This window comes from Gymnogyps californianus, chromosome 5, assembly GCF_018139145.2.
Source record: "Gymnogyps californianus isolate 813 chromosome 5, ASM1813914v2, whole genome shotgun sequence".
Lineage (NCBI taxonomy): Eukaryota > Metazoa > Chordata > Aves > Accipitriformes > Cathartidae > Gymnogyps > Gymnogyps californianus.
Genome location: NC_059475.1, coordinates 68,254,981 through 68,278,669, shown reverse-complemented (window position 1 = coordinate 68,278,669; position 23,689 = coordinate 68,254,981). Strand labels below are relative to the sequence as shown.

The following is a 23,689-nucleotide window of genomic DNA, read 5'->3' as shown; positions in this document are numbered from 1 at the left end:
AGCAGCGGCTTAGCTGGAGCACACGCTGCATCTTCATGCGCAGCAGCACCTGCTCCCAGAGCACGTTTTGGGGGGCTCGGGGTGAAAAGCAGCATGGCTGCTGGGGCTGCCGCACCCCCTTGCTGCACGGGGCCGTGCTGGGGGTGTCAGTTCTCTGGCAGCGCTGACCACGCGTGAGCCCGTCCTTTGCCCCTGTTGCAAAGGCGGATGGTGTAATCGGGGCTGGCTCTATCCCTGCGGGACCCGGCTGGCAGCAGGGCCGGGGTGGAGGGGGGGGTCTCACCCCTTACTTTGCTGTGCTAGGTGGGTGGCTGTGGGGGGAGCCGGGGGCTGTGCCCGCCCGGGAGGGACCCTCCGCTCTGCCACAGCAGCTCTCTGTCCTACTGCCCTCGCTGCTTGTCCTTGCAGTGGCAAAATTCAACTTCGCTTCAGCCGCCAAGCAGCTCTGCGCCGCCTCCGAGGAGCAGCAGCCCCGCAGCGAGTACGTCCTTTCCCTTTTTAGCCCTGCCCGGCTACCAGCATCAGACGAGCGGATCCCAAAAGAGGACAAACCCGCTTTAACAGGCTGGGAGGAGCGGGAAGGCCAACGGGTCCTACAGCAGGAGAGAGGCTGTAACCCCACGGACGCTCCGGTGGGGTGCAGAGGTACGGCTGACTGCTGGCTCCCCTTGGCCTAAATGAGGAGGGGGGGTGCCTCCAGGCGCTGGCTAGAAGCAGAGCAGCTCGGCGGGGCTCATAATGAAGCTCTGTTCCTGACAGCAGGGCAGGTAGAAGAGGGCTGTGCTTGCCCTGCATTCACCTTAGCCTCGTTGCCTACTTGCCCTCTCCTCGCAAGAGACCAAAACCCAGCACTGCCATTTAAAAGGTGCACTCTTACTCCTCAGAGTTGCTCCCACGAGGTTCTAGCCAAGATGGCGGCAGAAGGCTGAGCCAAACAGCAAGTAGCAGGGTTCCTCCAGCGTGCTGCTTCTTGAGTCATCTCCCCTCGCCTTCAACAAGCCTACAACACGCAGGGAGCGCAGCAAGGTTACCGCAGCGGGGAACCATCAGGAACAGCCCCTTGCCGGGAGAAAGTTTCAGCAGGACGAGGAAGGCACCTTGGTACAGCAGCAGCTCTGAAGCACAGGGGGCTCCTACAATCCCTCACAGTATTTTATGCGCAGAAAGTTAGCGTAGAGACAGTGTAAGTGAGGGGCTGGTTGGAATCATGGAGCGGACAAGGAATTTTCCCCCAAATTTATTCAGTGTCACAGTTCTTGCCCTACCTCCAGCTTCTGAAGGCAGAGAGGTGGGTCTAATCCATCAAAATAGTACAGCAATATTTAAAGAAGTTATTCAGAATGATCTTCCAATATAGAAAATAAACTTTACATACAGTCACCACCTTTATACAAAAAAAAAAGTAGTTTTTTTTCTTGTACAAAATATTTGTCATCAGCAGGTTACAGACAATCAACTGGGAAGAGGAAGTCCAGCAAGCGGTCTTCACCATGTAGTGGCTGGGAGTGTGATGGAACGATGGTGTTTGTCCAGTTTCAGAGAACCCAGAACAGCCGAGCAGTAAAACTTTAAGTCTCTCTTTCTCCAGTCAATTCACCGCATATTTCGTAAGATGTTCTTGAAGTTTTCCAGTTCTCTAATGCTTGTTGAAATCCTGTGTGCAAGGAAAGCAAAAGGGAACCATTACAGTAACATACGCATCACACCTTATTTAAAATTCAAGAGAAAGGGACTGCTATCAAGTAAAGCTTCAGGCAGCTCTTCGGAAGAGAGAATTTAGAATTTCAGCTAAATTAGGTTCTAGTTACAACCGGCCCTTCACTAATTTTGCAGACTCTTTTTAAAGCAAACACTGAGAAACAGAGTGGAACAGGATGTTACAGAGAGCTCAGCAGTGATCAGACAAACCCATTAACTAGAGGTCAAGAAACAGCCCATAATATTACCAGCTGTGCAGGCAGGTCGCAGAGCCTCCTGCCAATATAACCTTGTTCCTCCTGAAGGGTTTTTTTTTGAATCACCTACCTCATTTTTCCCTCGCTGAATGCATTTTACCCCTGGAGCATTAGCAAAGATGCCAGATCAGACTCCGAGGACACGGCCCGTGAGCACCTTTTCCGTAAAGGAGAGGTCTGCCCTTCCCAGCCAGGACAAACTCCTGTTTTAAGGAGGTTTTGAATAACCCAAATCATTTGCGAACAAAAAGCACAAGATGGAGGTCTGTTTTAAAAGCCTCTTCTAACCCAGGTAGGTGGGACGTGAGGTCGGAGTCTGAGAAAGAGCTGCCTGGCCCCGGTGTTCTCACACAGCAGAGGACTTCCAGGGTAGAGAGTTTTAGCCGGGCACCAGAGCGGGGAAGGGAAGAAAGAAGGCGGCTCTCTGCCTGCCAGCCCTCAAATTCCTCTGAAAACAGATGTCCAGAGGTCCGTAAGCCTCCTGCGCGCTGCTTCCAAAGGCCGTGTCGACACGGCAAGAGAAAGGCGGGAAAGGCGGCCAGCTCCTCTGGTGTAAGGGGAGCGCAGCCGCTGTGCTCGGGAGGGGAGCACCGCAACATCCCTGGGGAAGAGGATCTTTGGGTTTTCCAGATTTGACCGATGCACGTTAGGGTCTCCCCGTTGCCAGCGATTCACACGCAGAAGGTACAACCGGTAGGTTTGAAGCGAGACGCAGCAGGAGCCCTGAGCTATAGCATCGGCAGCAACGTCGCCTGAAGAATCCTTTGAAAAAAAAAACCTGTTTGCCAGAAACTGCAGGTCTGTCAACACCAGTAAGCGGTAATGTATAACCAGAGTGTCTGGCAACCTCCTCTCTCTCCTAAAGGCCTCGTTCCCCTCCTTTTCTGCCCCAAACTCCTCATCCAGCTCTCCACAAGGGCTGAACTGATGGATTCCTGTTAAATGCAAGCACTGTGAACGGATCTGGGGACGAAGTGGTGGAAGTGAGAAGCTTGAAGGAGAGCTCAGAAGTGAGCACAGAACAAGAACAGCAACCCTTGTCTGGGGACAATGTGCTCCGATGACAGTCACACAGTTCCTTAAAAAAAATCACCAAATTCTTTGTATCTTAATACAAATGCTTCCTTGAATTCCTGACAGAAATGTAGAGTAGAAAGAAGTTGTTTTAAATTGTTCCAACTCTTGCACTCCATATTAACATCATCTGATATTCGAGAGCTTCTTTATGAGACAGTATGATCAGAGCAGGAGTTAACACCAATATTGCTGATAAGAACTGGCTGTTTAAGCTTAAACAGGATGTAACACAGAAGCTTGTGTAAAAGTAGAGGAAAAAGTCTCAAACTAACCTTCCAAAAGCATTAAATAAGGCAACGATTTCTTGTCTGGTCAGCTGGAATCCATAGGAAGGGCCGCTTTCAGGTATCTTTTCTATCAGGTTTTCAGAAAAGAGGATCTTCAGCACTGTACCCAAGCCCTGCGTCTGTGCATGACAAACAAGATCGTTTAAGAGCGGGGAGACATCCCGGGCCTGACTCACAAGTTTAACTTTACCTCCCTCCTTCGTCTTTGCCAGGATTCCTTTTGACATCATCTCACCAGAGCAAGACCTGGATTTCACTTAACGCAGCCCAGAGAAGGGAGCAGAACAGAGCCAGGACGCTTTAGTTATTTAGCGTTACCTAGCAGAGCTACCCAGCAGAGGCTTCCTGCCTAGGTTTGACAACGTGTAAAATTCAGTGCAGATCTCGCCGAACCCCCAGTTTTATAGCACCCTCTGCCTCGCTTGCCAGAGGCTCTGCGCCCCCTCTCCCGGGGAGCAGCTGTAGCGGGTTAACCCAGTTTTCAACTGCAGAGGCAACAGGCAGCTGCTGCCAGGCCCAGCAAGCTGGAATCAGCACCCTGCTTCCTGCTGACAGGACTAGGGAACGACTCAAGCAGTCCCGATCGGTATCTAGGAGCCGACCAGTATCTAAGAACCGCATCTGCGCGCCAGGGTCCCATCAGATGAGGTCCCATCAGATGAGGTCCCCAGCTGCTGACAAAGCTTACCTGCAGCTTCCCCCACAGGCGACATTTGAAGCAGCCAACACAGTCCATTATCTTAGAAATATTCTTAAAGTGTAGCCTAAATTCCTCCTAGGGGAAAAGACATTCAAGTTGATCGTGGTTACGCGCTAATTAGGACTTCTTCCATGTATTAATCCAAATCCAATAATGTATTAATCCTGGACTTTGGGCTAAATTCAGTGGGTCTGAGTTAGGGAAATGCCTCCTGAAGTGGGGTCCTCAGCAGCAATTCACCCCTCTCCTTAAGGCACGCCCTACGGTCTGTAGTTACCCACAAGTATCCAAACCATTCGGAAAGCAAAATGAATTGGAAATACCTGACCCAGTACCTTGGGCGTACTGGGGTCCCTTTCAGCTCTAGTATTATCCCAGACACACACCTGAAAATCCCCGTTAGGTAGCAAGTGCCCCAAAGGGAAAGGGTTGGCCAATTACCTTTAGTTTAGCAGCTTCCTTTTTATTCCCTGCAAAGAATGAGTTTTCATCAAAATGTAGCGGGAAAGACCTGAAACAGAACGAAAAGAGTTTTCTCTCTCCACCACTTGTTTGTATGGCTGAAGTCCAGATCCACAGGAGCATCTGGGTAGGTGTGTGAATGAAACTGATAGGTGTTAGACATTGGACATCTCTAGATGTATTTTAAGGGCAAGCTGCTTGTTTCTTAGATCTCTTGGAGGCTTTCAATTTTAGCTTGCATCTCACCTTGGAGACATTTTCAGCAATTGCTCTACGGTTTCTAAGCGATTGTAGTCTGTTTTCTAACAGATGTAAGCACTGAAGGCACAGGGGTGTGAAAAGATAAATTCAAACAAACATCGATCACCTTAGGAGACACCCGTTTCCATCTGGTTCCGGTATCTTCCATTCCTCTCACTCCAAACTCTGTCCAATAGCCCAAACCTCTGTTACCAACATGTTTAGGATTTTTTTTTTTTTCCCCCCTAGTCAAAAACACGAAGCCAGGACTGGTATTCCACAGATGAGTCAAACAGGTAGCCAATTTCAGGGCTGACACATAGGCAGTTATTAAATTCAATTCTGCTAAATCAAAGAGGCAGCCTAGACTATTAAACTGTGGGCCTAATTACCCTGTTTTGCAATTTGAATACAGATACCGACGTACTCCCAGCAATACTGCGCTACTGCACAAATCACACTATCCCACTACAAAAACGAACCCAGAACCTGCCTTTCTAGGCGCTTTAAGTGAAAGGTTAAGCCCGCTCAGAGACGCCAGGGTTGAAAGAGCCATTCTCCCCAGGTACCGAACGTAATTACTTGGCCAGACGGAGAATTTCCAGCAATTGGTTTTTCATTTCCCCATCGTGACTTTTATCCCCCGTGTACAGCTGGAAACCTGGGCGCTCAAAGAACGGCAGCACTTTGGATAGGGCCCGCAGCTCTATCAGATAGAGAAAATACAGGTTCTTGAGTCTTCTGGGACCTTCCCCTCTGGTGAGGACTTCATCAAATCTCTGCTGGAACTCTGTAACGTTGGGGCCCCATTTCTTCTCGGACCACGTATCTGAGAGAGCAAAAAGAAAAAAAAAAACAAAAAACCAAAGACATGAGGCGGGTGGGTATAGTTCTGGTTCACCTCCTCCCACCATCCCAAGCTAAACGGCAAAATGTAACTCTAAACCAGGGAGATGCAGGCTTTACAAATAGTCACAGCCCTTTCACTAACCGCGAATTGTTCAAGAGTCGAGAGAGGCATGCTTTTAACCAAACTGAAACCCCAACAAATGCAGAACTCCTGCAGAGCTTTGTCAGTTGGTTTAAAACATGAGCCAGGCTTACAAGCAAAAGTTAAACTGGAGGCTGCCCATTTTAAAGAGAGTTAAATCAGTTGAAGAGTTTTTCCATCAGGTGAGCGGACTGTTTCTGAGAGCAGTTCTGTGTAAGCTGCTGATAGCTCAACATTTGTCTGCGAGTGAAAGAGGGCTGGATGGAAGTACCAGACAGGCTGTGAACGTCCCTTCGTTCCTGCCCACGAAAGCCACCGACTTACTGCAGAACTCGGAAGAGGTCTCTGCTTTGGTCTGGGCGCCTGCAGAGGCGGACAGTGCAGGCCCTCCTGATCACGTTGCACTGGGAAGCAGCGTGGGGGCCAGAGGTTGGGAGGCTTCCTAATGACCAGGGACATCTTAAGAGAATTCCTTCTATTGTGGAAATGCAAGAGAACAAAAGCAGCCAAGGATCGGAGGAGACTGCCCTCTATTTTCCATTATCAAGCCCACAGCTTTCACAAAAAATATTTCTGTTTGCTCATCCTATCGTTCACCTAAGATTATATAAAGTATGTAGTGGAAGATATAATACAGTCATACCAAGCTGATGTATAAAAATTTAAAAAAAAGGGGGAGAAACTTTATCTTCTAAATCACCAATGGATAACCAGCCCAGCAGGAAAGGACTCCTTCCCAACTCTGAGCTGCGGTAGGCTCTCTACAAGGCGACCATGGCACCTGCAGATGGAAATCCCTGCATGGACCCAAGCTGAGCGAAGGAACACCTTCTCAGAGCAGAGCTCATCTCCTGCAGCCTTTCACCAACAGACGCTATCCCTTTCTACGCAAGCCAGACAAACACACTGACTTGGCTGTCTGTGGCCAACCTTATTTTCCTAATCCTCTCTGCAATCCCAACTCATTGCTTGCCTTTGATGTTTCTTTTGTTATTCTATCTCCCAACTCTAACGTAGTCTAACTCGCATCAAGGCGAGGCCTATGTGGGCTGTAGAGACTTAAATATACTTACTTAGTTAAATCTAAATCACTTATCCAAATTCCAACAGCTATCTCTAAATCTGTACTTGATTTTTGTAAGCTTTAGCAGAATAAAGGTGGTAGGCTTGGTCCACAGGTGCCACTCTAAACTAATGCGACTAAATCCTTCACAAAGTCAGTCAGAACCTTCATCCCACGCTGCATGAGCAGCGTGCCGCAGCCCTCAGCCACGCGAGACACACAGATCATGTTTTCACATCACCCTAGATTTTCAGCCCCCGGGGTTGAAATTTAGATTCTTCAGATAGCTACTTCTGGACAAAGGCATGCAAAGGAAATGGAAACGGCATATAGAAATGGATCAAGGCTCTTGGGAAAGCCCAGCCAAGCTTTTCACAGTCTAGGTGAGATTATTGCTAAACTGACCGTCATAAAGGCAGGCTAGGAAGGAACAGCCTCAATACGCAGTTAGAAACCCACTCCAAAACAACCTTGGAGGAAGAATAGAAGGAATACGTGCTGGAATTCTTGGTACAGAGCACAGTCCAGCCATTTTCAGACCTGAAGGCATGTGGTAACTGCATTCCTAATTCTGTTACACAACCTGTGTGCTGAGGGAGGGAAGAGAAGAGCACAGAAGTAGGCCTGAACCCTGCCGGAATGGGCTCCAGCCAGCATTTAGCAGAGCCCCAGAAGTGTCAATTTAGGCCTGATGCAGGAGAGCTAAGGCAGAAAGTAGCATTTACCTTGTAAAAGGTACCTGGCGCTCAAATGGATGTTGATGCTTGCATGGAGCCCAGAAATGAGTTTGTAGAAAGCTCGTTTCTCTACACAGACACCTGAAAAGAAATGGGCACTTCAAGATACTGAAGGCATACGTTTAATTTTCCTTTCCAGAAATCTAATCCCACCTGAGTGTGGCCAGTAACTCCCACCCGAGTGTGGCCAGTAACTCCCACCCGCTCCCTGACCATTTTGCGTTCATCCCGGGAAGGGCAACCAAGTTTAGAAAAAGGATTACCTTTCAGCCACTTGTAAAACGTATGCCCTGGAAACAAAAGGAAAACAAGCACATCAGTTTGAGATGCCTTACAGCAGCAGGAGGGCTTTAACACACCGTGTCACGTTTTAGGCCACTTCTTTGACCACACCTTTCAGAGCACAACAGGATAATACACAAATGAGACCGGGCAGCACCTTCCCCTCTGCGACACAGGAGGGCAACAGCCGCAGAGGAGAGGGTACTGCCCGAGCCTGACGCCCTGAAACCATGTCAGAGGCCAGCCCCCAGAGGACCTCTGCCCACTCCGGTTTGTAGAAGCAGGGAGAGAAGCGTTAAAAGAGCACGAAAATAGTTTTCCTCCCCGCCCTTCTGACTGACACTTCTATAACACAGTGTGGCTGCAGCTAAACATAGCACGTGGTCTTTCCCACCCATCTCAGCAGGGGCTGGGGGGGGCAGGAGCGCGGCAGAACGGCACAGCGTAAGGGGAAACAAGGACCACGGATCACTTTTCTCTTCTGGCCAGGATGGGGAGACAGGTATTTTTATTAAAAATAAAATAAAACAGTGCAACCAAGCGTGTACAATCACACAAGCCAGTGTTTCACACTACCCCCTACTACATGCTTGAAAGTAATCCGGAGAACATAAACATGGATTTGGAGATAATTTGGAGGCAAAGACATGTCATACACACAGGCCCAGTGCTGCAGAGGGTGAAGAGCTCCAGGGCACAGCCCTTCCCAGATGTGAGCCCTGCAGGGCCTAAAGGAGCTGGGCACCCAGCTCCTCCCAGCTGTCAGAGGCTGTTGGGAGTATCGGTCTTCTCAAAGTTCCAGCATGAGAGCTGCTTTCTCAGCAATAACAAGCGCTGATAAAACACAACGCAAGTCCTGTTCCTGAAGGCTTACGACACTTCAGTGACTACCTTCAAATGGGACTTGTACTCTTAAAAAAAACTGCTGGTGCTTTTTAAGACCTCCACACAAGGACGGGCTGGCCTCAGGGACAGGGAGCTCAGAGGGATCTCTCCACAGAGTTCTGAACACAGCAGAATTTCAAGACAATTTCTGATTTGCCTGAATAATGATTTTGCTAACCAGGTGCATTATCTAATGGTACAGCTCGTGACAGCATGATAAAGACGCCACATTTGTTTCTGTTATCAGTAAAAACAAACAGAGTGCCACTCACCTCCATCGTCTCCTGATGAAAAAAAGCACGAGTGGTAGAGGAAGAGAAAAGGGGAGATAAAAATTACACATGACCAAAATTAAACTCCAAAGCACAAGCATTAAGATTGCTCTGTTAATCTGCTCTGACAAGAGAACGATCCTCTCCAGGGAGGTTTAGAAATGTTCTGAACACAGAAAACATCATCTCAACTGCAGCAGTGGACACCCTAGATGAGCAATGCTACTGAATAACCTGACAAATGCAGGAGGGATCAATATTTGCAAAGGAAATAAAACCACCACACAGCTGAAGCAGAGACCAGAAAACAAGGAACACAAATGTCTACCTCTGCCAGAGATATCCTGTATGACCTCCGACAGGATACTCAAAGACCCCATCCCTGCTTCCTGCAGTTTATTAGTCTCTTGCAACAACTCTTGCAGGTATCAGGGCAGATCCTCTATTTTCATGTCCTCCTGCTTCCTCATCTGCAAAACAGCAGTCTTTCCCTCTCCCCTCAACGTACCTGTGTTATTTCATTCAGATCTTGCCCTAAAGAACAGAGGTGGTCAAGGGAAGGACTGATATTTTAAAGGACATCGTACATTTCCTTCACCAGTGCTGCTCCTGAAGTGCCACTCCTTTGCGCAAGGGTCAAGGGGGCTGGGGGGGGGAAGCACCTACACAGTTTAGGGAAAATCAAGAGATCACCCCAGAGGGTACTGCTGGAGCGGCGTTCAGGTCAAACGAACAGGGAGTGAAGTTGATGATGTTCTATATGTCCGGGCAGGATGGGGAAATCAGGAGACAAGAGGGTCTCTTAGCAGCCTTGGGCAAGAAGATCTTATCTTTCCAAAACCTTTCCCTACTTTCATTTACACTGTCTAGCCTTAGCCTCTAGGGCAGAGTTTCTCTTACTGGATGGTTTCCACAGAGGATCCCAGCCAGCTTCTCATTTCAGTCCGTCACAGATGGTTTGCCGAGTACAGAAACCAGGGACCCAGGAAGAGCTCAGGGTTCAGTCCTGCTCCCAGTCCCTCCAAAGCTCACATTTCTTCCAGGAGTGGAGGATCAGACTTCCTTTCTCTGTGATGGGTGCTAGAAAGCCACGCTGCCAGGTGCCCTTGCGTTAGCCATAAAATTCTACACTTGATCAAGAGCTACGATTTATTTCTCATTCAGTAGAAGTAGCTCAGAGAGCATTTACTGCTCCTGGAGCTAGGATCAGTACACTACTAAACCACTTAGTGAGATAAATAAATGACTCACCTCTACCAGATGCCAAAGGTCTTTTTACATTCTGAGGCCTAAGAGGCAATAAGAAAAAAAAATTTAAATAAGATATGTAAATAAGTGACTGTCACCTTGCTGTGCAGAAACACAGCACAGCAGAAGTAGTTACTTCTCTGCAGTCAAATAGCCTAAGGAGTTCTTAGAACTTCTGTGCTTTAGCTTTGCTCAGACAGGAAAGGGGTAGAACAAAATGTAGCTATTTTTTTTTTTTTTCCCCTTCTTTCTTTAGCAAGAACAGCTAGGAAAACTCAAGTGTCTGCAGAGGTGCTAGTGGACATCCCATGGCCTTGATGCAACATGATACACTAGTACGAACGGGGAGGAAATCACTACAGAGATCAGAGCAGGCAAGACTACAGACCAATGCCCATCAGTACTGTGCGTCAGCCCCAGGGGTACCCACAGCAGAGTTCAAACTGGCACACAGACTGGGGAGAGAGCTCCGGCAATGGCCGGGAAGGACAGGACTGCGTGCCCAGGACCATATCACACAAGAGACGCGCCGCCCCTGCCAGGCTGCCGTCTCACCACACTGCAGGGCTTGCATCAGGAGCCTGCACCAGGGCAAGCCGTGGTCCGAAGAACAGCCAAGGTGGGGGGGTCTCACGGGGCAGCCACACGGCTTGTCCCCTCCTCTGACAGCCCACACTGCACAAGCATTGCAGCAAAGACAGGAGGATGGGGATTAACGGAGCAGTTAAAGCACATGCAGCCCCTCTGCAAAAATCAGCGCCTGCAGGCTTGTGGAACCTGTCTCCCAAAGCACCTACTTGAAGCAGTTTTCTTCGTAAATACTGTTCCAAATTTTCCAGGCATCCGGTCCTTTGTAGCCAGTATAGCGTTCAGGATTCAGGAGTAAATCCACGTACTCCGCATCAGGAGAATAGATGTCTGCGAAGCAGAGTGCTGGGTCAGTGACAAAAACTTCTGAAGGAAAATGACATCTTCCAAGGCTGATCCAGCCACCCCTTCGCATACTGAACAGTCTTGCCAGCAGAGAGAGCAGCTCATCCCTCTCCAGAGAGGCAGGTGCATAATATTTGCTACGCATCAACCCATTGCAGCGGGGCAAAGCTCTCTGGCCTTCAGAGCTATCGGAGGGCAAGGCCGCTGACGGCAAAGCAAGCTCTGAGCACGCTCCATCCAAGCTGCTAACTTGCTAAACACGGCAAGATCCCGACCAGCAGCGAAGCTTTGTCAGAAATATTTGCATCGTATTATTTTCAAAATACTGAGGACGGGGGGGGGGGGTGGAAAAGAGAAGAAATGCTATCTATGCTCCAGGCTTGCTGAAATATTACACATTGGCCTGAAAGTTCTGCAGAGGTGCTTAAAATCCCATTACAAGACTTGTCAGATCTAACAGGTCCCTATACCATCAGCTTCGCAGAAGCTGTCTGAAGAGTCGTCGTGCCGTGTCCACTGCAGCACTGCCTGCTGGGTTGCCTTGCTGCAAAGAAAGTGGAAAAAGACTATCAGAAAGAGCACTGATACTAGGTTTCCTTCAAGACAAGCAAGGATTGTGGAAAAAGAAGTCAAACCTCAAAGAGCCATCAACAGCTCCAAGTCTCTTGGCTTCTTCACATTCTTCAGCAAGGTTATTGGCTTCTTCCGAATACTGGGTAGAAAAGCAAAGGGGTGGGGAGAGAGGAGGATTAAAAAGCAGTTTTTCTGCTGTTATAATTCTGCCTTTAATGCACTAACCAGTTTAAGCATCAGAAACACTTTTATGATTCATCCCACTCTGTTATTTCCACAGGATGTCTGCAGATATTCAGAGGCTTATGCAATTATGATGACTGTTGCAGGGACTCACAGCAGCCTCTGGCACTGCCGTAGGAGCATTTTGTGCCTGACGGTACCTGCTCTTGGAGAAGTCTGCTAAACTGCTCTACGTTAGCAGAGGGGAATAACTGCCTTCAGGACAGCCACCTCAAAGGCTCTATAGCGTGCCAAACACTTGAAGAGGGTAAAAATTTAGCCATCAAGCGCATCCCAACAAATACTGCCCATTTGATTAAGGCAGCTTTTATCAGCTGCAGTGACACAAAACTGGTCCTATAAGCTGCGTCATTTTGTGCACGCAGACACACCTACCTTGTAACTTCCAGATCGGATTCCATCAGGGACTTCATCCTGAAAGACAAAATTGAGCATGTGCTACATGTGGGGCTGATGAGGCCTTTCAGCTTCACCTTTGAGAAAGATGAGGAAGGTTAGCACAGTTACAAGAAGTTAGAAGGTAATCAAAGCGCTCAGCTTACAACACGTTCCATTTCTGGCTCCTCCACAGACTAAGGTTAAGCAATATTCTTGGTGTTTTATTTTGATTTTTTGCAAGACTCCTCTTCTCAGAAGGTCAGCAGCCTTCCATGGGTGCTACGTCAGGTTATGTTTTGCTTACCCAAGCGTGAGGTTGGGGAAGCCAATATAAACTTCAGAGGAGCTGGAGTTGCCTCTGGTCAGCTGTTGTCTGCCATCCTGTCTCCCGGTGATGCCGGCGCTCCTGGCAGGAGCCCAGGCACCACTTTTCAGATATTGCATCTACCAGTCCCTGATACACATCATTCAAAAACTTCCCTTTTACCACTCCATCACGTAACGTCAGGCTTGCCAGCCCCACACAGCCCGAGCAGTACACGTAAGACAATAAGGCCCTGAATTCTCCTCAACTTCTATTTCCTCCATCAGTAGGAAGGCAATAAAACCACTTCTACGCTGCGGGAGCAAATACTATGATGGCAAGCAGCACAGGAAGAGAGAAATTAAGCAATGAATAAGAGTTATTTTTGTTGCTCTCAGAATGAAATGGACCCAAATCAAAATAATTAAAAACAGCAGTGACACAGTCAGTTCTTAAAATAAGAACAACTTCTAGCTAATACTAACATAATTGTAACATTACTCTGTCACATTGGTCATAATCATTACCAAAACCATCCTTTTTAAGGAAAAAAGAATTTAAACAAAATTTAGAGTTATTGTGAGGAAAAAAAAAATCATAATTCCATTTTGGATCCATAATAGGTGCTTTTTGAAGACTAGGAAAGCAAAGGACACTTGTTTGAGGGGTAGGGTCGTTGTTGAGAAGACAAATGAATTTAAGATACATATCAGAATTTACATAACAAGTGATGCCCACCCCCCCGTACCAGATTGTTTCAAGGTGTTGTATGAGCTTAGATTTTTTTTTTTCAGCCAACAGCTACACTACGTCAGGTTACCACGGAGTTACTAGGTGAGGGGGACAGACACCTGCTTCACTGCAGCATACTTGAAATCATACACGAAAAATAAACCAGCAAGTTGGAAAAATGCATGCAAGTAGGGTCAGGAGGCCTCTCTCATCGAGAGCACTCATCGCACCATCGGCATGGCATATCCCTGTGCACCGTTAGCATACAAACTGCTCTAGGGACCCAGAAATGAGAGCGTAAGATGGTCTGTTGCTGGCTGCCAACCCACAAAGCCAGGCTCGGTGGCATTTTCACCGCCTCTATCAACCCAGCAACCAAGTTCTGATTCACTCACTTTCTCGTCCCCTTCTTTTCAGGCAGACACCTGCAGTCAAGATGTCTTCTTTTAGCTCAGCGAACAAAAACCCTTTTGGCCAGGATACAGCGAAAAGAGTGTTTGCTTTTGTACTGGGAAACAGAGGACTCTGAAAGAGCCATTTCATGTAAAGAGAGAGGGCTGGAAAGGGCCTCGTCAAATTTGTCAGCCAAAACTGCAAATCACGGTGTAGCTCATGGACCAACGGGGTGACCATCCGGGCAATTAACACAAGAGGCACTTCTTGTAACAAGAGTGGAATTGCCCAAAAAACATCTCACTAATACCAAAAATGAAAGAGGGACCAGGACAAGTTTTTGGCCATTCACAGAGGGTCAGGCTAAAGAAAGCCTAGCCTTTCTTTAAACTTTCAGAATTTAGCATTTTGGCCTTTCTCATGGATACCAGTACTACTGCACCTAAGAAAGCTCCACCAGAGCCACAGTTTTGCTATCGCTACAATAACGAGGAGAGTAAGTCATTTGCCTGCTTCTTCCTCTCGGCCTGCAAAAGCCAAATATAGAAAAGAGGTAAAAGAATGGATTTGGTACTTACAGATGGGCAGGGCTTTACGGCACAGTCTCTTATTCCACAGTGACTGTTGTCATTCCAAAAAGGACAAGGTTTCTTTAGGTTTACCTACAAATAACATATTATCCTATTACACATTTCCTCCATGCAACCGAGCCAACATTCCACACCACAGTTTACCAATACACATCTTAAGTGCCTTAGTGCAAGTCTTCAGATAACAAAACGTAGTGCAAGGTTGAGTGCAGCGAGAGTGGAAACAGATGGTGTTATTTGTCTGAAACAAAGTTGATCACACTCATTCGCTTGCCTCTCATACGAGACGTGTGTGCCCGTGCAGCCTGGTCAGGACTGTTTGTGGTAAGACAGAAGACAAGACACATAGGCCACCGACTCCTAATCCCATCCTGAGGCTCCTGTTGAGCAATGACAAACCGGGTTTTGGCCAGGTGGTTTGCACCCTTTAGGAGCCAACAGTGGCTATGGGGCAATCTTTGGCCTTGGAATATTGCTCACTTCATTCTCTGCAAATCTTAGGGGAAGTTTGTTCCCCATTGATTTTTGTTTCCTTGTTTTGGGCATCTTAGGACTACAGCCTGCCTCCCCGTTAGTGGAGCAGGAAGAGGATGTGCTGGAGCCTTGCTGCCATCCTCCTGTGGCCAGAGCACAGGTCTTCTGCTGTCAAGTCATCTGTGTTCTGGACCTGTTGGTGTGCAAGCCTTCCGGGTTTGACGGGAAGAAATAATTCCTTGGTGTTTACCAGATTGACTGCTATCGCCCCTGTCCTTGTTATCCATACAGGTTATTCTTTTAATCCTTGCTTTGCTGTTTCTTCTGGTGCTTTCACACACAGACATTTCCATTCATGCTTCATTCAGACCAGTCTTAGTATTTCTGTTACAAAACCCAACACCGCAAGGGGAAAGGACATTAACTTCTTTAACAAACCCTAGTCTTTGTTTTCTGTGAGTTGGTATCAAGTATCATTCTTCCAAATCAACTAATGTTCAACAAGATTTTGTGGGTTTGGTAGAGAGGGGGAGCCGGGAAAAGCAGCTCTACCCCAGTAATTTTATATATGGGCCCGTTCTAGTTTGCAGTGCAGTGAAATTGGGAACTTTTTAAACTGTTCTTACAGAAGAGTAAATACTTGCTTTGTGGAAACAATCAGGCAACAGTCACTGTTCAGTATCTGTATACAGCAGGGAAAATACTGCCCCGTAACAGAAGCACACTCAAATAAACCCCACATTTAGTCATATACATGCAATCTCACTGAATGGGAGCAGAATCCATCTAATGACGATAGTCTGGCAGTAACAGCCATCAATTCACCTGAATGTTTGGTAACTAAACCGGGCTTTCCATGTTGATGGGGAGACGCTATGAGTACTCTCATTATGCAATGTGGATCTCCGGTCATCAACATTTTTGAGCCACAGCTCAACAAAAGAAGTCATTTCATTGGTCTACTGCTTAAGTTCTTAAGAGGGAAAAATGCATAAAAAAATATCTTTAAAATCGTGCATCTTATAAGCATGTTGTACCACATTAAGATCATCCTGATAATAGAAGAGTCCCACTTACTGACTGCATTCTTAAAAGATCAGGATTGAAGTGTAGGTATCTGATTTTAAAAAGACCAGCGATAACTTCAAGGGAGATTTAAAAAAAAAAAAAAAAAGCAGCAGCACACAAAATAAATACAATTCTTGTATGAGAAAATTACCTTGTAGTATCTAAAATAGTCACTTTCCAGAAGTTCATTCAGTCTAGGAAAAAGCTTGTAGTTGTTGAAGGCATCAATGGTTTCAACATCACAGGTGCAGTCATCTAAATGACCAGTAACCTGTTGGATAAAAAAACCCAAACAACCAAATATGAACAACTTAGCCAGTACTTTTTAACACTCCAGACAATAAAACAATTCCCAATTTTCTTTCCTTTTACCAGGAAGTCAACTAGTTAAGTTTAACCAGAATTAAACAACATTAAACCAGACTGTGCTGAATTGGCAGAGAACTTCTTTTGATGCATCCTTTAGGATGTGTTCTGTACTTGTTGCTTGGGGACAGGCAGTTTTATTTGGGAACACTTTTCCTCTAACACACATTGATATATTAGAAATCACTGATGTCAGAGTAAATAGCATCAGATGGACACTTCCATCTCTAAAAAGCAGAGATGACAGACACATTCAACTAGACTGTGTCACACACATACACAAAAACCACACGGCCCTTGTCCACACGTCAGACACAGTTACACGGATCACAGATGTTTCCATCAGGGCCAAATCCAGCAAGACACGGGATATCGGCTGCTGTAACAGCTGTGAGTCATACACGCTGCCAGCTCAGGTTCCCCTGTGCGACTAGCCTCAGTATGTCACTCCTGTGGCATGGCATACAGGTGAGAGCTGGCATTTGCATAAGGGACCAGTTAGGCAACAATAATGCCACTGAAGATTATAGCACTCAAAGAAAGTCCTTGTTGTTAATCAACTGTGCTGCAACCATTTGTTTGATTTAATCAGAACCACGGCAACTGCAACAGTCTCTCTCCTCGCCTCAGAGAGCCATTTGGCAAGAAAACATTTGTTCTAAATCTGATGTAGAAAGCCAATACTTCTTGCATCATCCTGAACAACTCAAACTGTGTGCAAGCCCTGAAGAAGAAAGAAAAAAAAAAAGTGTAGCACAAATTCAGCTATGGCTTTCTGACACGTAGATTACCGTCTGGATGACAAAGTCGCACAACACAGAAGTAGTTTTGCTTCCCCCACACCCCGTGACAAGTACTTGGGGAAATCACACTGGCCAAAATCAACTGTTACTACTCATTCACTCTCAACAGCACGCCAGGGATTTTTCCTGGATGTTAATGTAGCAATACAACACGTGGCAAGTTGCCATTCCCCAGTATCAGATAAATTCAGGGTTTTAAGATCAGGCAGTTCTTTTAAATCGATATTGCTAATTTATGAAGCAAAGAATGGGATGCTTGCCACAGTTTGTAAAAAGACACCCTCTTGCCGCTTCTGTCCCAGAAAGCCTACAAAATCCTGGTAGCAGACAGCACAGAAATGATGTACCCCACGCTACACTGTTCTAGGGGGTTACGTCCAATCTCTGCCTTCTCTCTGTGCACAAGAAAGCTGGAAGCAGAGACAAGCAGAATAAGCCCGGAAACATCGGCACGGGCAGCTCCTGTCAAGTGTGACGGAGTGCACTGCTGAGTGGTGGCATATAAGCTCCCCAGGGGAGGCCAGGAACAAACAGGCAGACGGGGGATGCACAAGACCTAAGAAGGCACTGGATTGTATTTAAGGGGCTCCCCCTTCTCTTACTTTTAAAGCACTCAACCAGCCTAAGGGCTGCTGAACACTGCGGGACAGCAAATAGAAGCAGGTTATCACCCCTCTTGCAGGAAAGGCAGCAGATGATCAGTGGCACAGACATCTCAGCAGTCAGACCCAGGGAAGAGAGTAAAATCCTGCAAGCCTCAAGAAAAAGCCTCCCTGAATCCAAAGCAAAGGTGCTACTCCAGCCTTTGCAATTAGGGCAAAATATATTACGCACAGAGAGAAAAGAGAGCGCCACGTGAGAAACTGAGCCACCTGCCTTGACGCATTTCCGGAGAGCCCTCAGATAACTCGGCAAGAGCTACACATCACCTTAAACCATTATAATTACTACTGTGGAAATGAAGCTTCCTGCCCTCCTTCTGAGAAGGAAGGCAGAAATGGAGCACTTGCCCTCAGAGCACAGAGTCATGTGAAATGGGGTGGTGGCGGGGGGAAAAATAACCTGGATTAAGCATAAAGCACCTTAAAGGCAAGTGCAAGTTTCTTCCTGCCACCCTGGACAGAGGGGGAAGGAATCCAGGCTCGAGACCCAGACTGCTCCATAGCAGGAATTAGTATTTTGGAAACAGCTTTTTTCAAAAGGGCTTTGATATTTTGGACTCAGCCACACTGATCTAAGGAGGAGTGAAGGGAAATCTATCAGAGCATGCCAGAATGCCCTACTCCACTTGAGCAAATCGTTTTCGTTAAGGCACCGTGATTCGGAGGCTCACTTCTATTTCTAGTGTTCACATTGAAGCCCACTGCCTCACCCTCACACATGTACTGTATTCTGTCAGGCATTTTGCATGGTAATGAAGATTAACAGCATAGCAATTAAGCTTTCCACTAGCCTGAATCACCCCTGTAAAAAACAGCCGCAATTTGCTAATCCAGTTACCCAATTTAAAGCTGTTTCAAAATTAAAAAAAAAAAAAAAAGGCAACAAACAAACCACAACAAAACCCCAACCAACCATGTTTTTTTATTTCCTGGAAACCTGGCATCCTTTGGGGCAGGCAGTTTTTAGATTGGGTCTAAAAGTGGCCTACAAAAAGATTTGTGGATAATCTTCAACTGCTCTCTGTATCCACGCTAGACAAACATGTCACTCCAAGGGAATGACATCCCTGTAAGAGGTAACATCGGAACACCCAGCCACCCCTCAACTGAAACAGCATGCACCATTTGCGCCAGGCCTGTCTTCACTATGTCTAGCGACCAATTCAAGCCAGAACCAACCTAGCAGAACATCATCCTGAAAATAATCCAGGGTGAAGCACTGCAGATGCTCCCCACAACACTCAGGAGTAGATGGGGGTCGTGCTTTGGAGATGTCAAAATATCTGCTGCTCGGTTTAGGAGAGTACTGGTGGGAAGATCAACCACAATGCCACCAAAAACATGCCTGTGGGGGCAGCACAGGCAAAGGGGAGGTGCTGGGGAAACTCGAGCTCTGCTCAAATCAGAGGGAAAACTCCTTCTTTCTCCAAGGATTTCAGTCAGACGGTGCAGAAACAGGCAATTTCCCTAGCCTGCATGTGGCCAATGAGGTATCGCTGGCCTGCTTACCTTCCTGCTCTGCCTCCTAAGCCACCAGGCTGCTGAGAAAGAAAGCTCAGCCAGGCCTGGTGACACCGCCTGTATGTGCCCAACCTACCGAAGTTCACAGGCAAAGGAGTACAGAAGACAGCATCAAGAGCCAAGTCTCCTCAAGAGACCAAGATGAAAGCCCCGGTGATGCTACCACCAAACAGGAATGACCTGCTTTAAGACACAGGGAAGTGGGCAGTATCAGAGCACTTGGCAGGGCATGGTCTTCATCCCAGAAGTTCTCTCTTGCTCCGTGACCACCTGCCACACCAGAACCTGTTTCTTTCAGCCCTGTATGCAGCCAGAGACTCACTTGTTTTGGACTTAAATTCCTGCTGACAGAGTAACTGAGCTACAGCATGTGTCAAACATGCCCTGCAATGGGTGGTGCCTTAAAACACTTTCCCCCCACCTCCCTAAAATATTTATCTACATCTTCAGCCTGTAATAATTAGAACAGTTGTTTAAGATGAAACATAAGTTGATCCGGTCCCAAACATGTGTCACGTGCTTGCTGGCATCTGTGAATCACTGAGCCGAGTGGCAGCGATGGGTTTCGCTCCACCCAGCAGAGGTGGGAGAGCCTGGCATGACACCGACAGGCAGGGCTGGGTTTGCGTAGTGGGAAGAGATGCAACGGAGCCGCCGGGACAGATGCGACACGAGCGGCTCCGGCTGCTGAGTAAGCAGCGAGGAAGGCGTTCGGCTGGCCCTCCACAATAGCCGCTCTCACTGTTAATGTCTCACCACATCAACACCGATGTACCCGCCTTGTGTGCGTAACACAGGCTGAAACACCACCACACGTGGACTCTGCATAATCCTCGCGTTTGGCCTTTGCTTCATCTTCCTTTACCTCCATCAGTCAGCCTGCTCTCCCCTGCACTGCTGGGTCTGTCTCTCCCCACCTCTTTCTGCTTCCCGCAGTGTCACAGAAACGTCCCCTGGGCAGTGGATTTAGGGCTTTCTTCTCTTGCGATGGGCTCCATCCCAGACCCATACACCACCATCTACTGCACAGCTGGCCAGGAAAGAAGGCAAACTCTTTCCTGCATCTCCCACTTGCAGCTACAACAGGGCACGGGGAAAGGAATACTACAGCGGGTGAGGCATTGCTTTTAGCCTGTACCAACTTCATTGGCAGCTGCCTGCTCTTCTAGACAAGCCACACCAGTCCCAGGCTGATGGCAAGCAGATGCTTTCCCTGCTGCCCCAGCAGAAGCTTCCTTGTAGTCACCCTGCACAAGTGATCTGTGGCTCTGCCTGCCTGCCTGCGGCACTCAGTCCAGCTAGGTCTCCCTTTCATCCCTGACAGTGCACTTGGAGCAAGTAGCTGGCAGCCAGGTGAGGACAGTCATGCCCAGCATCTGCCCTGGAAGCAGTATATGCTGGCCTAGGTGCTTTCTCCCCCATCTTTTGCCCAGAAAACAGGGACTGAGGCTTCCGTAGCTCACACAGAAGCAAACCTCACATGGGAGCCTCAGGATGGGGTTAAACTGCAGAGGCTGAAGTGCTGTCAGATGGCAACTCCAAGCATCTGCTAGCAAAGAAGGATCTGCAGCTGCTCTGCGCTTGGAAGCTACCTCTGGAGCCACCCCACAGAGATCAGGAACTGTCCTAGGTCTGAATTCCTGCCCTGAAGGCTGTTGGGTGAACACCAATTCAACCAGAACGCAAGAGCGACTTGAAAGTCTGTTCAGGTAACACCGAGGTAACTCTCCATGCCCGGACTCACCCCTAATGACAGCGTACTGGCCACAGAAACACCCCTGAAGGAAACCAGCCTCTGCCAGGCCGGAAACCTAGTCAAAATCCCAGTCTGCCGAACACCTGCAGCACATCCTTAATGCAGCTACATCAGTCTGTAAACAGCAAATGAGCAATAATTACTAGGAATATGAAGAATTGATTCATGGCTGACTAAAGCATTAATGCAAACAGGAATATCTGGGCGGAGGACGAGCTGTCTGTGAAGTCTGAGGAAACTCTGATATTGAAATGTTATTCAGCGCTAATGAGACAGATTGGAAAGCAGAAACAGTATGTGAAACTTAAGTGTTTTTAGTAACAGATGGATGTTTCTAATAAAAGTTTCAGGACTGGTTAGCAACCTCCCTAAGGAAACAAAGAGCTAAAATAACAGTCAAAAAAAGCAGGTGAGGCATTGCTCTTAGTAGTACAGACAGACAAGAGCACAACACCCATTCCAGAATTATGGCCCGCTTAAGTCAGCATTTGAAATATTGCTAGAGCAAGCCCTTGTCAACTGTCCCAACACGGGCTGATGGACAAGTCAAAGCTCTTCCATTCACCCTACGTCAAGGTTTCTTAATCTGACGAGCTCATTAGACAGCAAGAGATTGTTCACAGGAGGAAACCAAAAGCTATACCCAGGCCTTCAAGTATATAAACAAAGGAGGGTAAAACATACTATTTAAGGCTTGCCCTGTATTTTATTTGGTGGTAAATAAAAACCACCAGACCAGTTCTGCACAAGACGATCAGCAGATTATTTTTTACAAAAAGATGAGGCAGCCCTCGGGTGTATTTTTCAAAGGTTAAGTGGCTAGTAAGGCTGAGAAATGCTGCCCTACATAACACGCTTTCCCAAAGGCAATGAAGTCCGGAAAAATCTTGAACCTGAACACTTGTATTGAAAACTAAACCAAAGCATACGCTACTCCATAAACAAGAAGTGCATTGCAACAAACCAACAGTGTACAAAGTACAATGCCAGTTCCTTCTACCCAAGGAAAAAAGCCTGCAAGCCATTACTATGCCAGAATGCCCGTTCATTTAGTGGTTAGGGCTTCTTATCCCATACCACACTCCTGACTCAGACTTCAATCCTTAGGAGACAAACCTCACTGCTAAGCAGGAAGCATACAAGCAAACACCCTATAGAGATACAGAATCGAAATGCATGCTTTTCAATTCTTTATCGGCATAGCTTGTATTTACCATTTCCACACGAAACTGAAGTGTCAAGAGCCACCCAGAAGGCAAAGCCAAGTGCATAATTGCATTTGTTTTCTTTCTCCATTCTCAATTTCTGACGCACATTTAAGCACTAGAATATTAATACAGCAAGAGTAGGCTTTACAATAGCTTCCTTTTTTAAGAGGCAACACAAATAAAGCATAAAATACATTGTACCATCTTCACTCCTTGATCTTGCAAACATGCTTGTGCAAAGTTAAGTCAACAGGAATCTGCATAGCGACCATTCCCCCAAATCCAGCTGCTTGGTCTCATCTCTTGGTTGACCATACCCAGTTCTCTCATTACTGTACATCAACAGAAGGTGCACCAAGTGCACCGGGCCAGATGGTAACAGGCCTGGCACGCCAACAAGGGGATTTAACCCTAGAAGAGCTTTAACGAGCCGGGCAGCCCAGCTCATCCCTGGGCATGGCAGGATAGGGTAGGGTAGCAGGTGCCTGCTGCAGCCACGCTCTCTCCTGGACAGCGGAGTTGGGAGGAACAGCAAGGCAGACCTGCAGGAGAGGAGATGAGGCAGCTCCCAAACATTATAGCAACACACATCCCTGAAACATCTGACAAGAGGCACCTGGGCAGTTAGGGAAGAACTGCTTCCCTGGCTGAAACACTCACCTCTCCTGCTAGGGGCAGGGAGAGAATACAGTTAAGAAGGCAAAGAAAGGGAACAGGGCTGCTCAGTGGGCAGAAGTCACCCTCCGAGTCCCTTTGCTCCAGGCACCTCCCAGCAAGCTTTCCGATGCTGGGAGAGGAGCCGAGGCGCTGAGGCACCTGCACCCGGCGGTGCTCACGGGAGGGTCCGCACCCCCCGCGCCCGCCCCGAGGACAGGGGCCCCAGCCCCACGCAGAGAGTGCCAGTGCCACCGCCGCCCGTCCCGTCCCTCCGGCAGAGCCCACCTGGCAGAAGCAGCGTCGCTCCGCCGCGCCGGGCGACCCGCGGGACACCACCGGCAGTAGCAGAACGACGAACCCCAGCGCCCGCAACAGCAGCCCGCTGCCCGCCGCCATCTCGCCGCTCCAGCGTCGCCGCCACCGCCGGCTGAAGAAGCCGCGCCGCGCACCGCCCCTCGCCGGGGGCGCGGCCGCCGCCGGCTACGCGCCGTGCCGCACGCAGCCGGGCCCGGCCCGGCCCGCGGGGCTGCCCGCTAGCGGAAGGGCGTCCGGGTTGTCGTCGGCAGTGCCCTGGGTGTTCCCCGGCCCGCACGGAGCAAGGAGTGGCAGCTGGCCGGGCTCCGGGGGAGGTGCCGGTAATGGGCCGCTCTCCCTCCCGCCCTCCTTCCCTCCGAGCAGGAGGGCGAGGGCACGTAGCGCGGCGGCACCGGGAACAGCCCCGGGAACAGCCCCCGGCCTGTTGCGGCCCACGCTCGTCCCCCGTTCTCTCCCAGACCCACGGGCCTTTTGTCCCGGCTCTGGCTGCGCAAGAGACTCGTCCGCGTTCCCC

General features: G+C 48.3%; 1 protein-coding gene across 6 annotated transcripts; it reads right to left on the bottom strand.

Moving 5' to 3' along the window:
* Positions 1 to 1,218: 1,218 nt before the first annotated feature.
* ERO1A (endoplasmic reticulum oxidoreductase 1 alpha) lies at positions 1,219 to 23,267 on the bottom strand. Of its 6 annotated transcripts, none has more exons than XM_050897429.1 (16): positions 23,146 to 23,267; positions 16,039 to 16,158; positions 14,334 to 14,417; positions 12,324 to 12,362; positions 11,768 to 11,844; positions 11,603 to 11,676; positions 10,997 to 11,117; positions 10,199 to 10,240; positions 7,952 to 7,959; positions 7,776 to 7,802; positions 7,501 to 7,593; positions 5,304 to 5,550; positions 4,461 to 4,530; positions 4,008 to 4,094; positions 3,305 to 3,438; positions 1,219 to 1,654 (listed from the first exon to the last, which is right to left on the bottom strand). In XM_050897429.1, exons 1-16 carry the CDS (start codon positions 23,254 to 23,256, stop codon positions 1,594 to 1,596), a joined length of 1,395 nt encoding a protein of 464 aa, XP_050753386.1. In that variant the 5' UTR covers positions 23,257 to 23,267; the 3' UTR covers positions 1,219 to 1,593. The 6 variants fall into 6 exon arrangements, with proteins under 6 accessions (XP_050753386.1, XP_050753383.1, XP_050753384.1 ...); XM_050897426.1 differs by lacking the exon at positions 7,952 to 7,959 and adding an exon at positions 8,952 to 8,963 and having other exon boundaries at positions 10,203 to 10,240; XM_050897427.1 differs by lacking the exon at positions 7,952 to 7,959 and having other exon boundaries at positions 10,203 to 10,240.
* Positions 23,268 to 23,689: the final 422 nt, after the last annotated feature.

Coding starts and splice junctions, on each gene's coding strand:
- ERO1A (XM_050897429.1), bottom strand. CDS start 23,256: ATGGCGGCGGGCAGCGGGCTGCTGTTGCGGGCGCTGGGGTTCGTCGTT. Junction 7,594..7,775: donor GTTTTACAAGTGGCTGAAAG/GTAATCCTTTTT, acceptor ATTTCTTTTCAG/GTGTCTGTGTAGAGAAACGA. Junction 4,531..5,303: donor GAAATTCTCCGTCTGGCCAA/GTAATTACGTTC, acceptor GTTCTGTTTCAG/GTCTTTCCCGCTACATTTTG.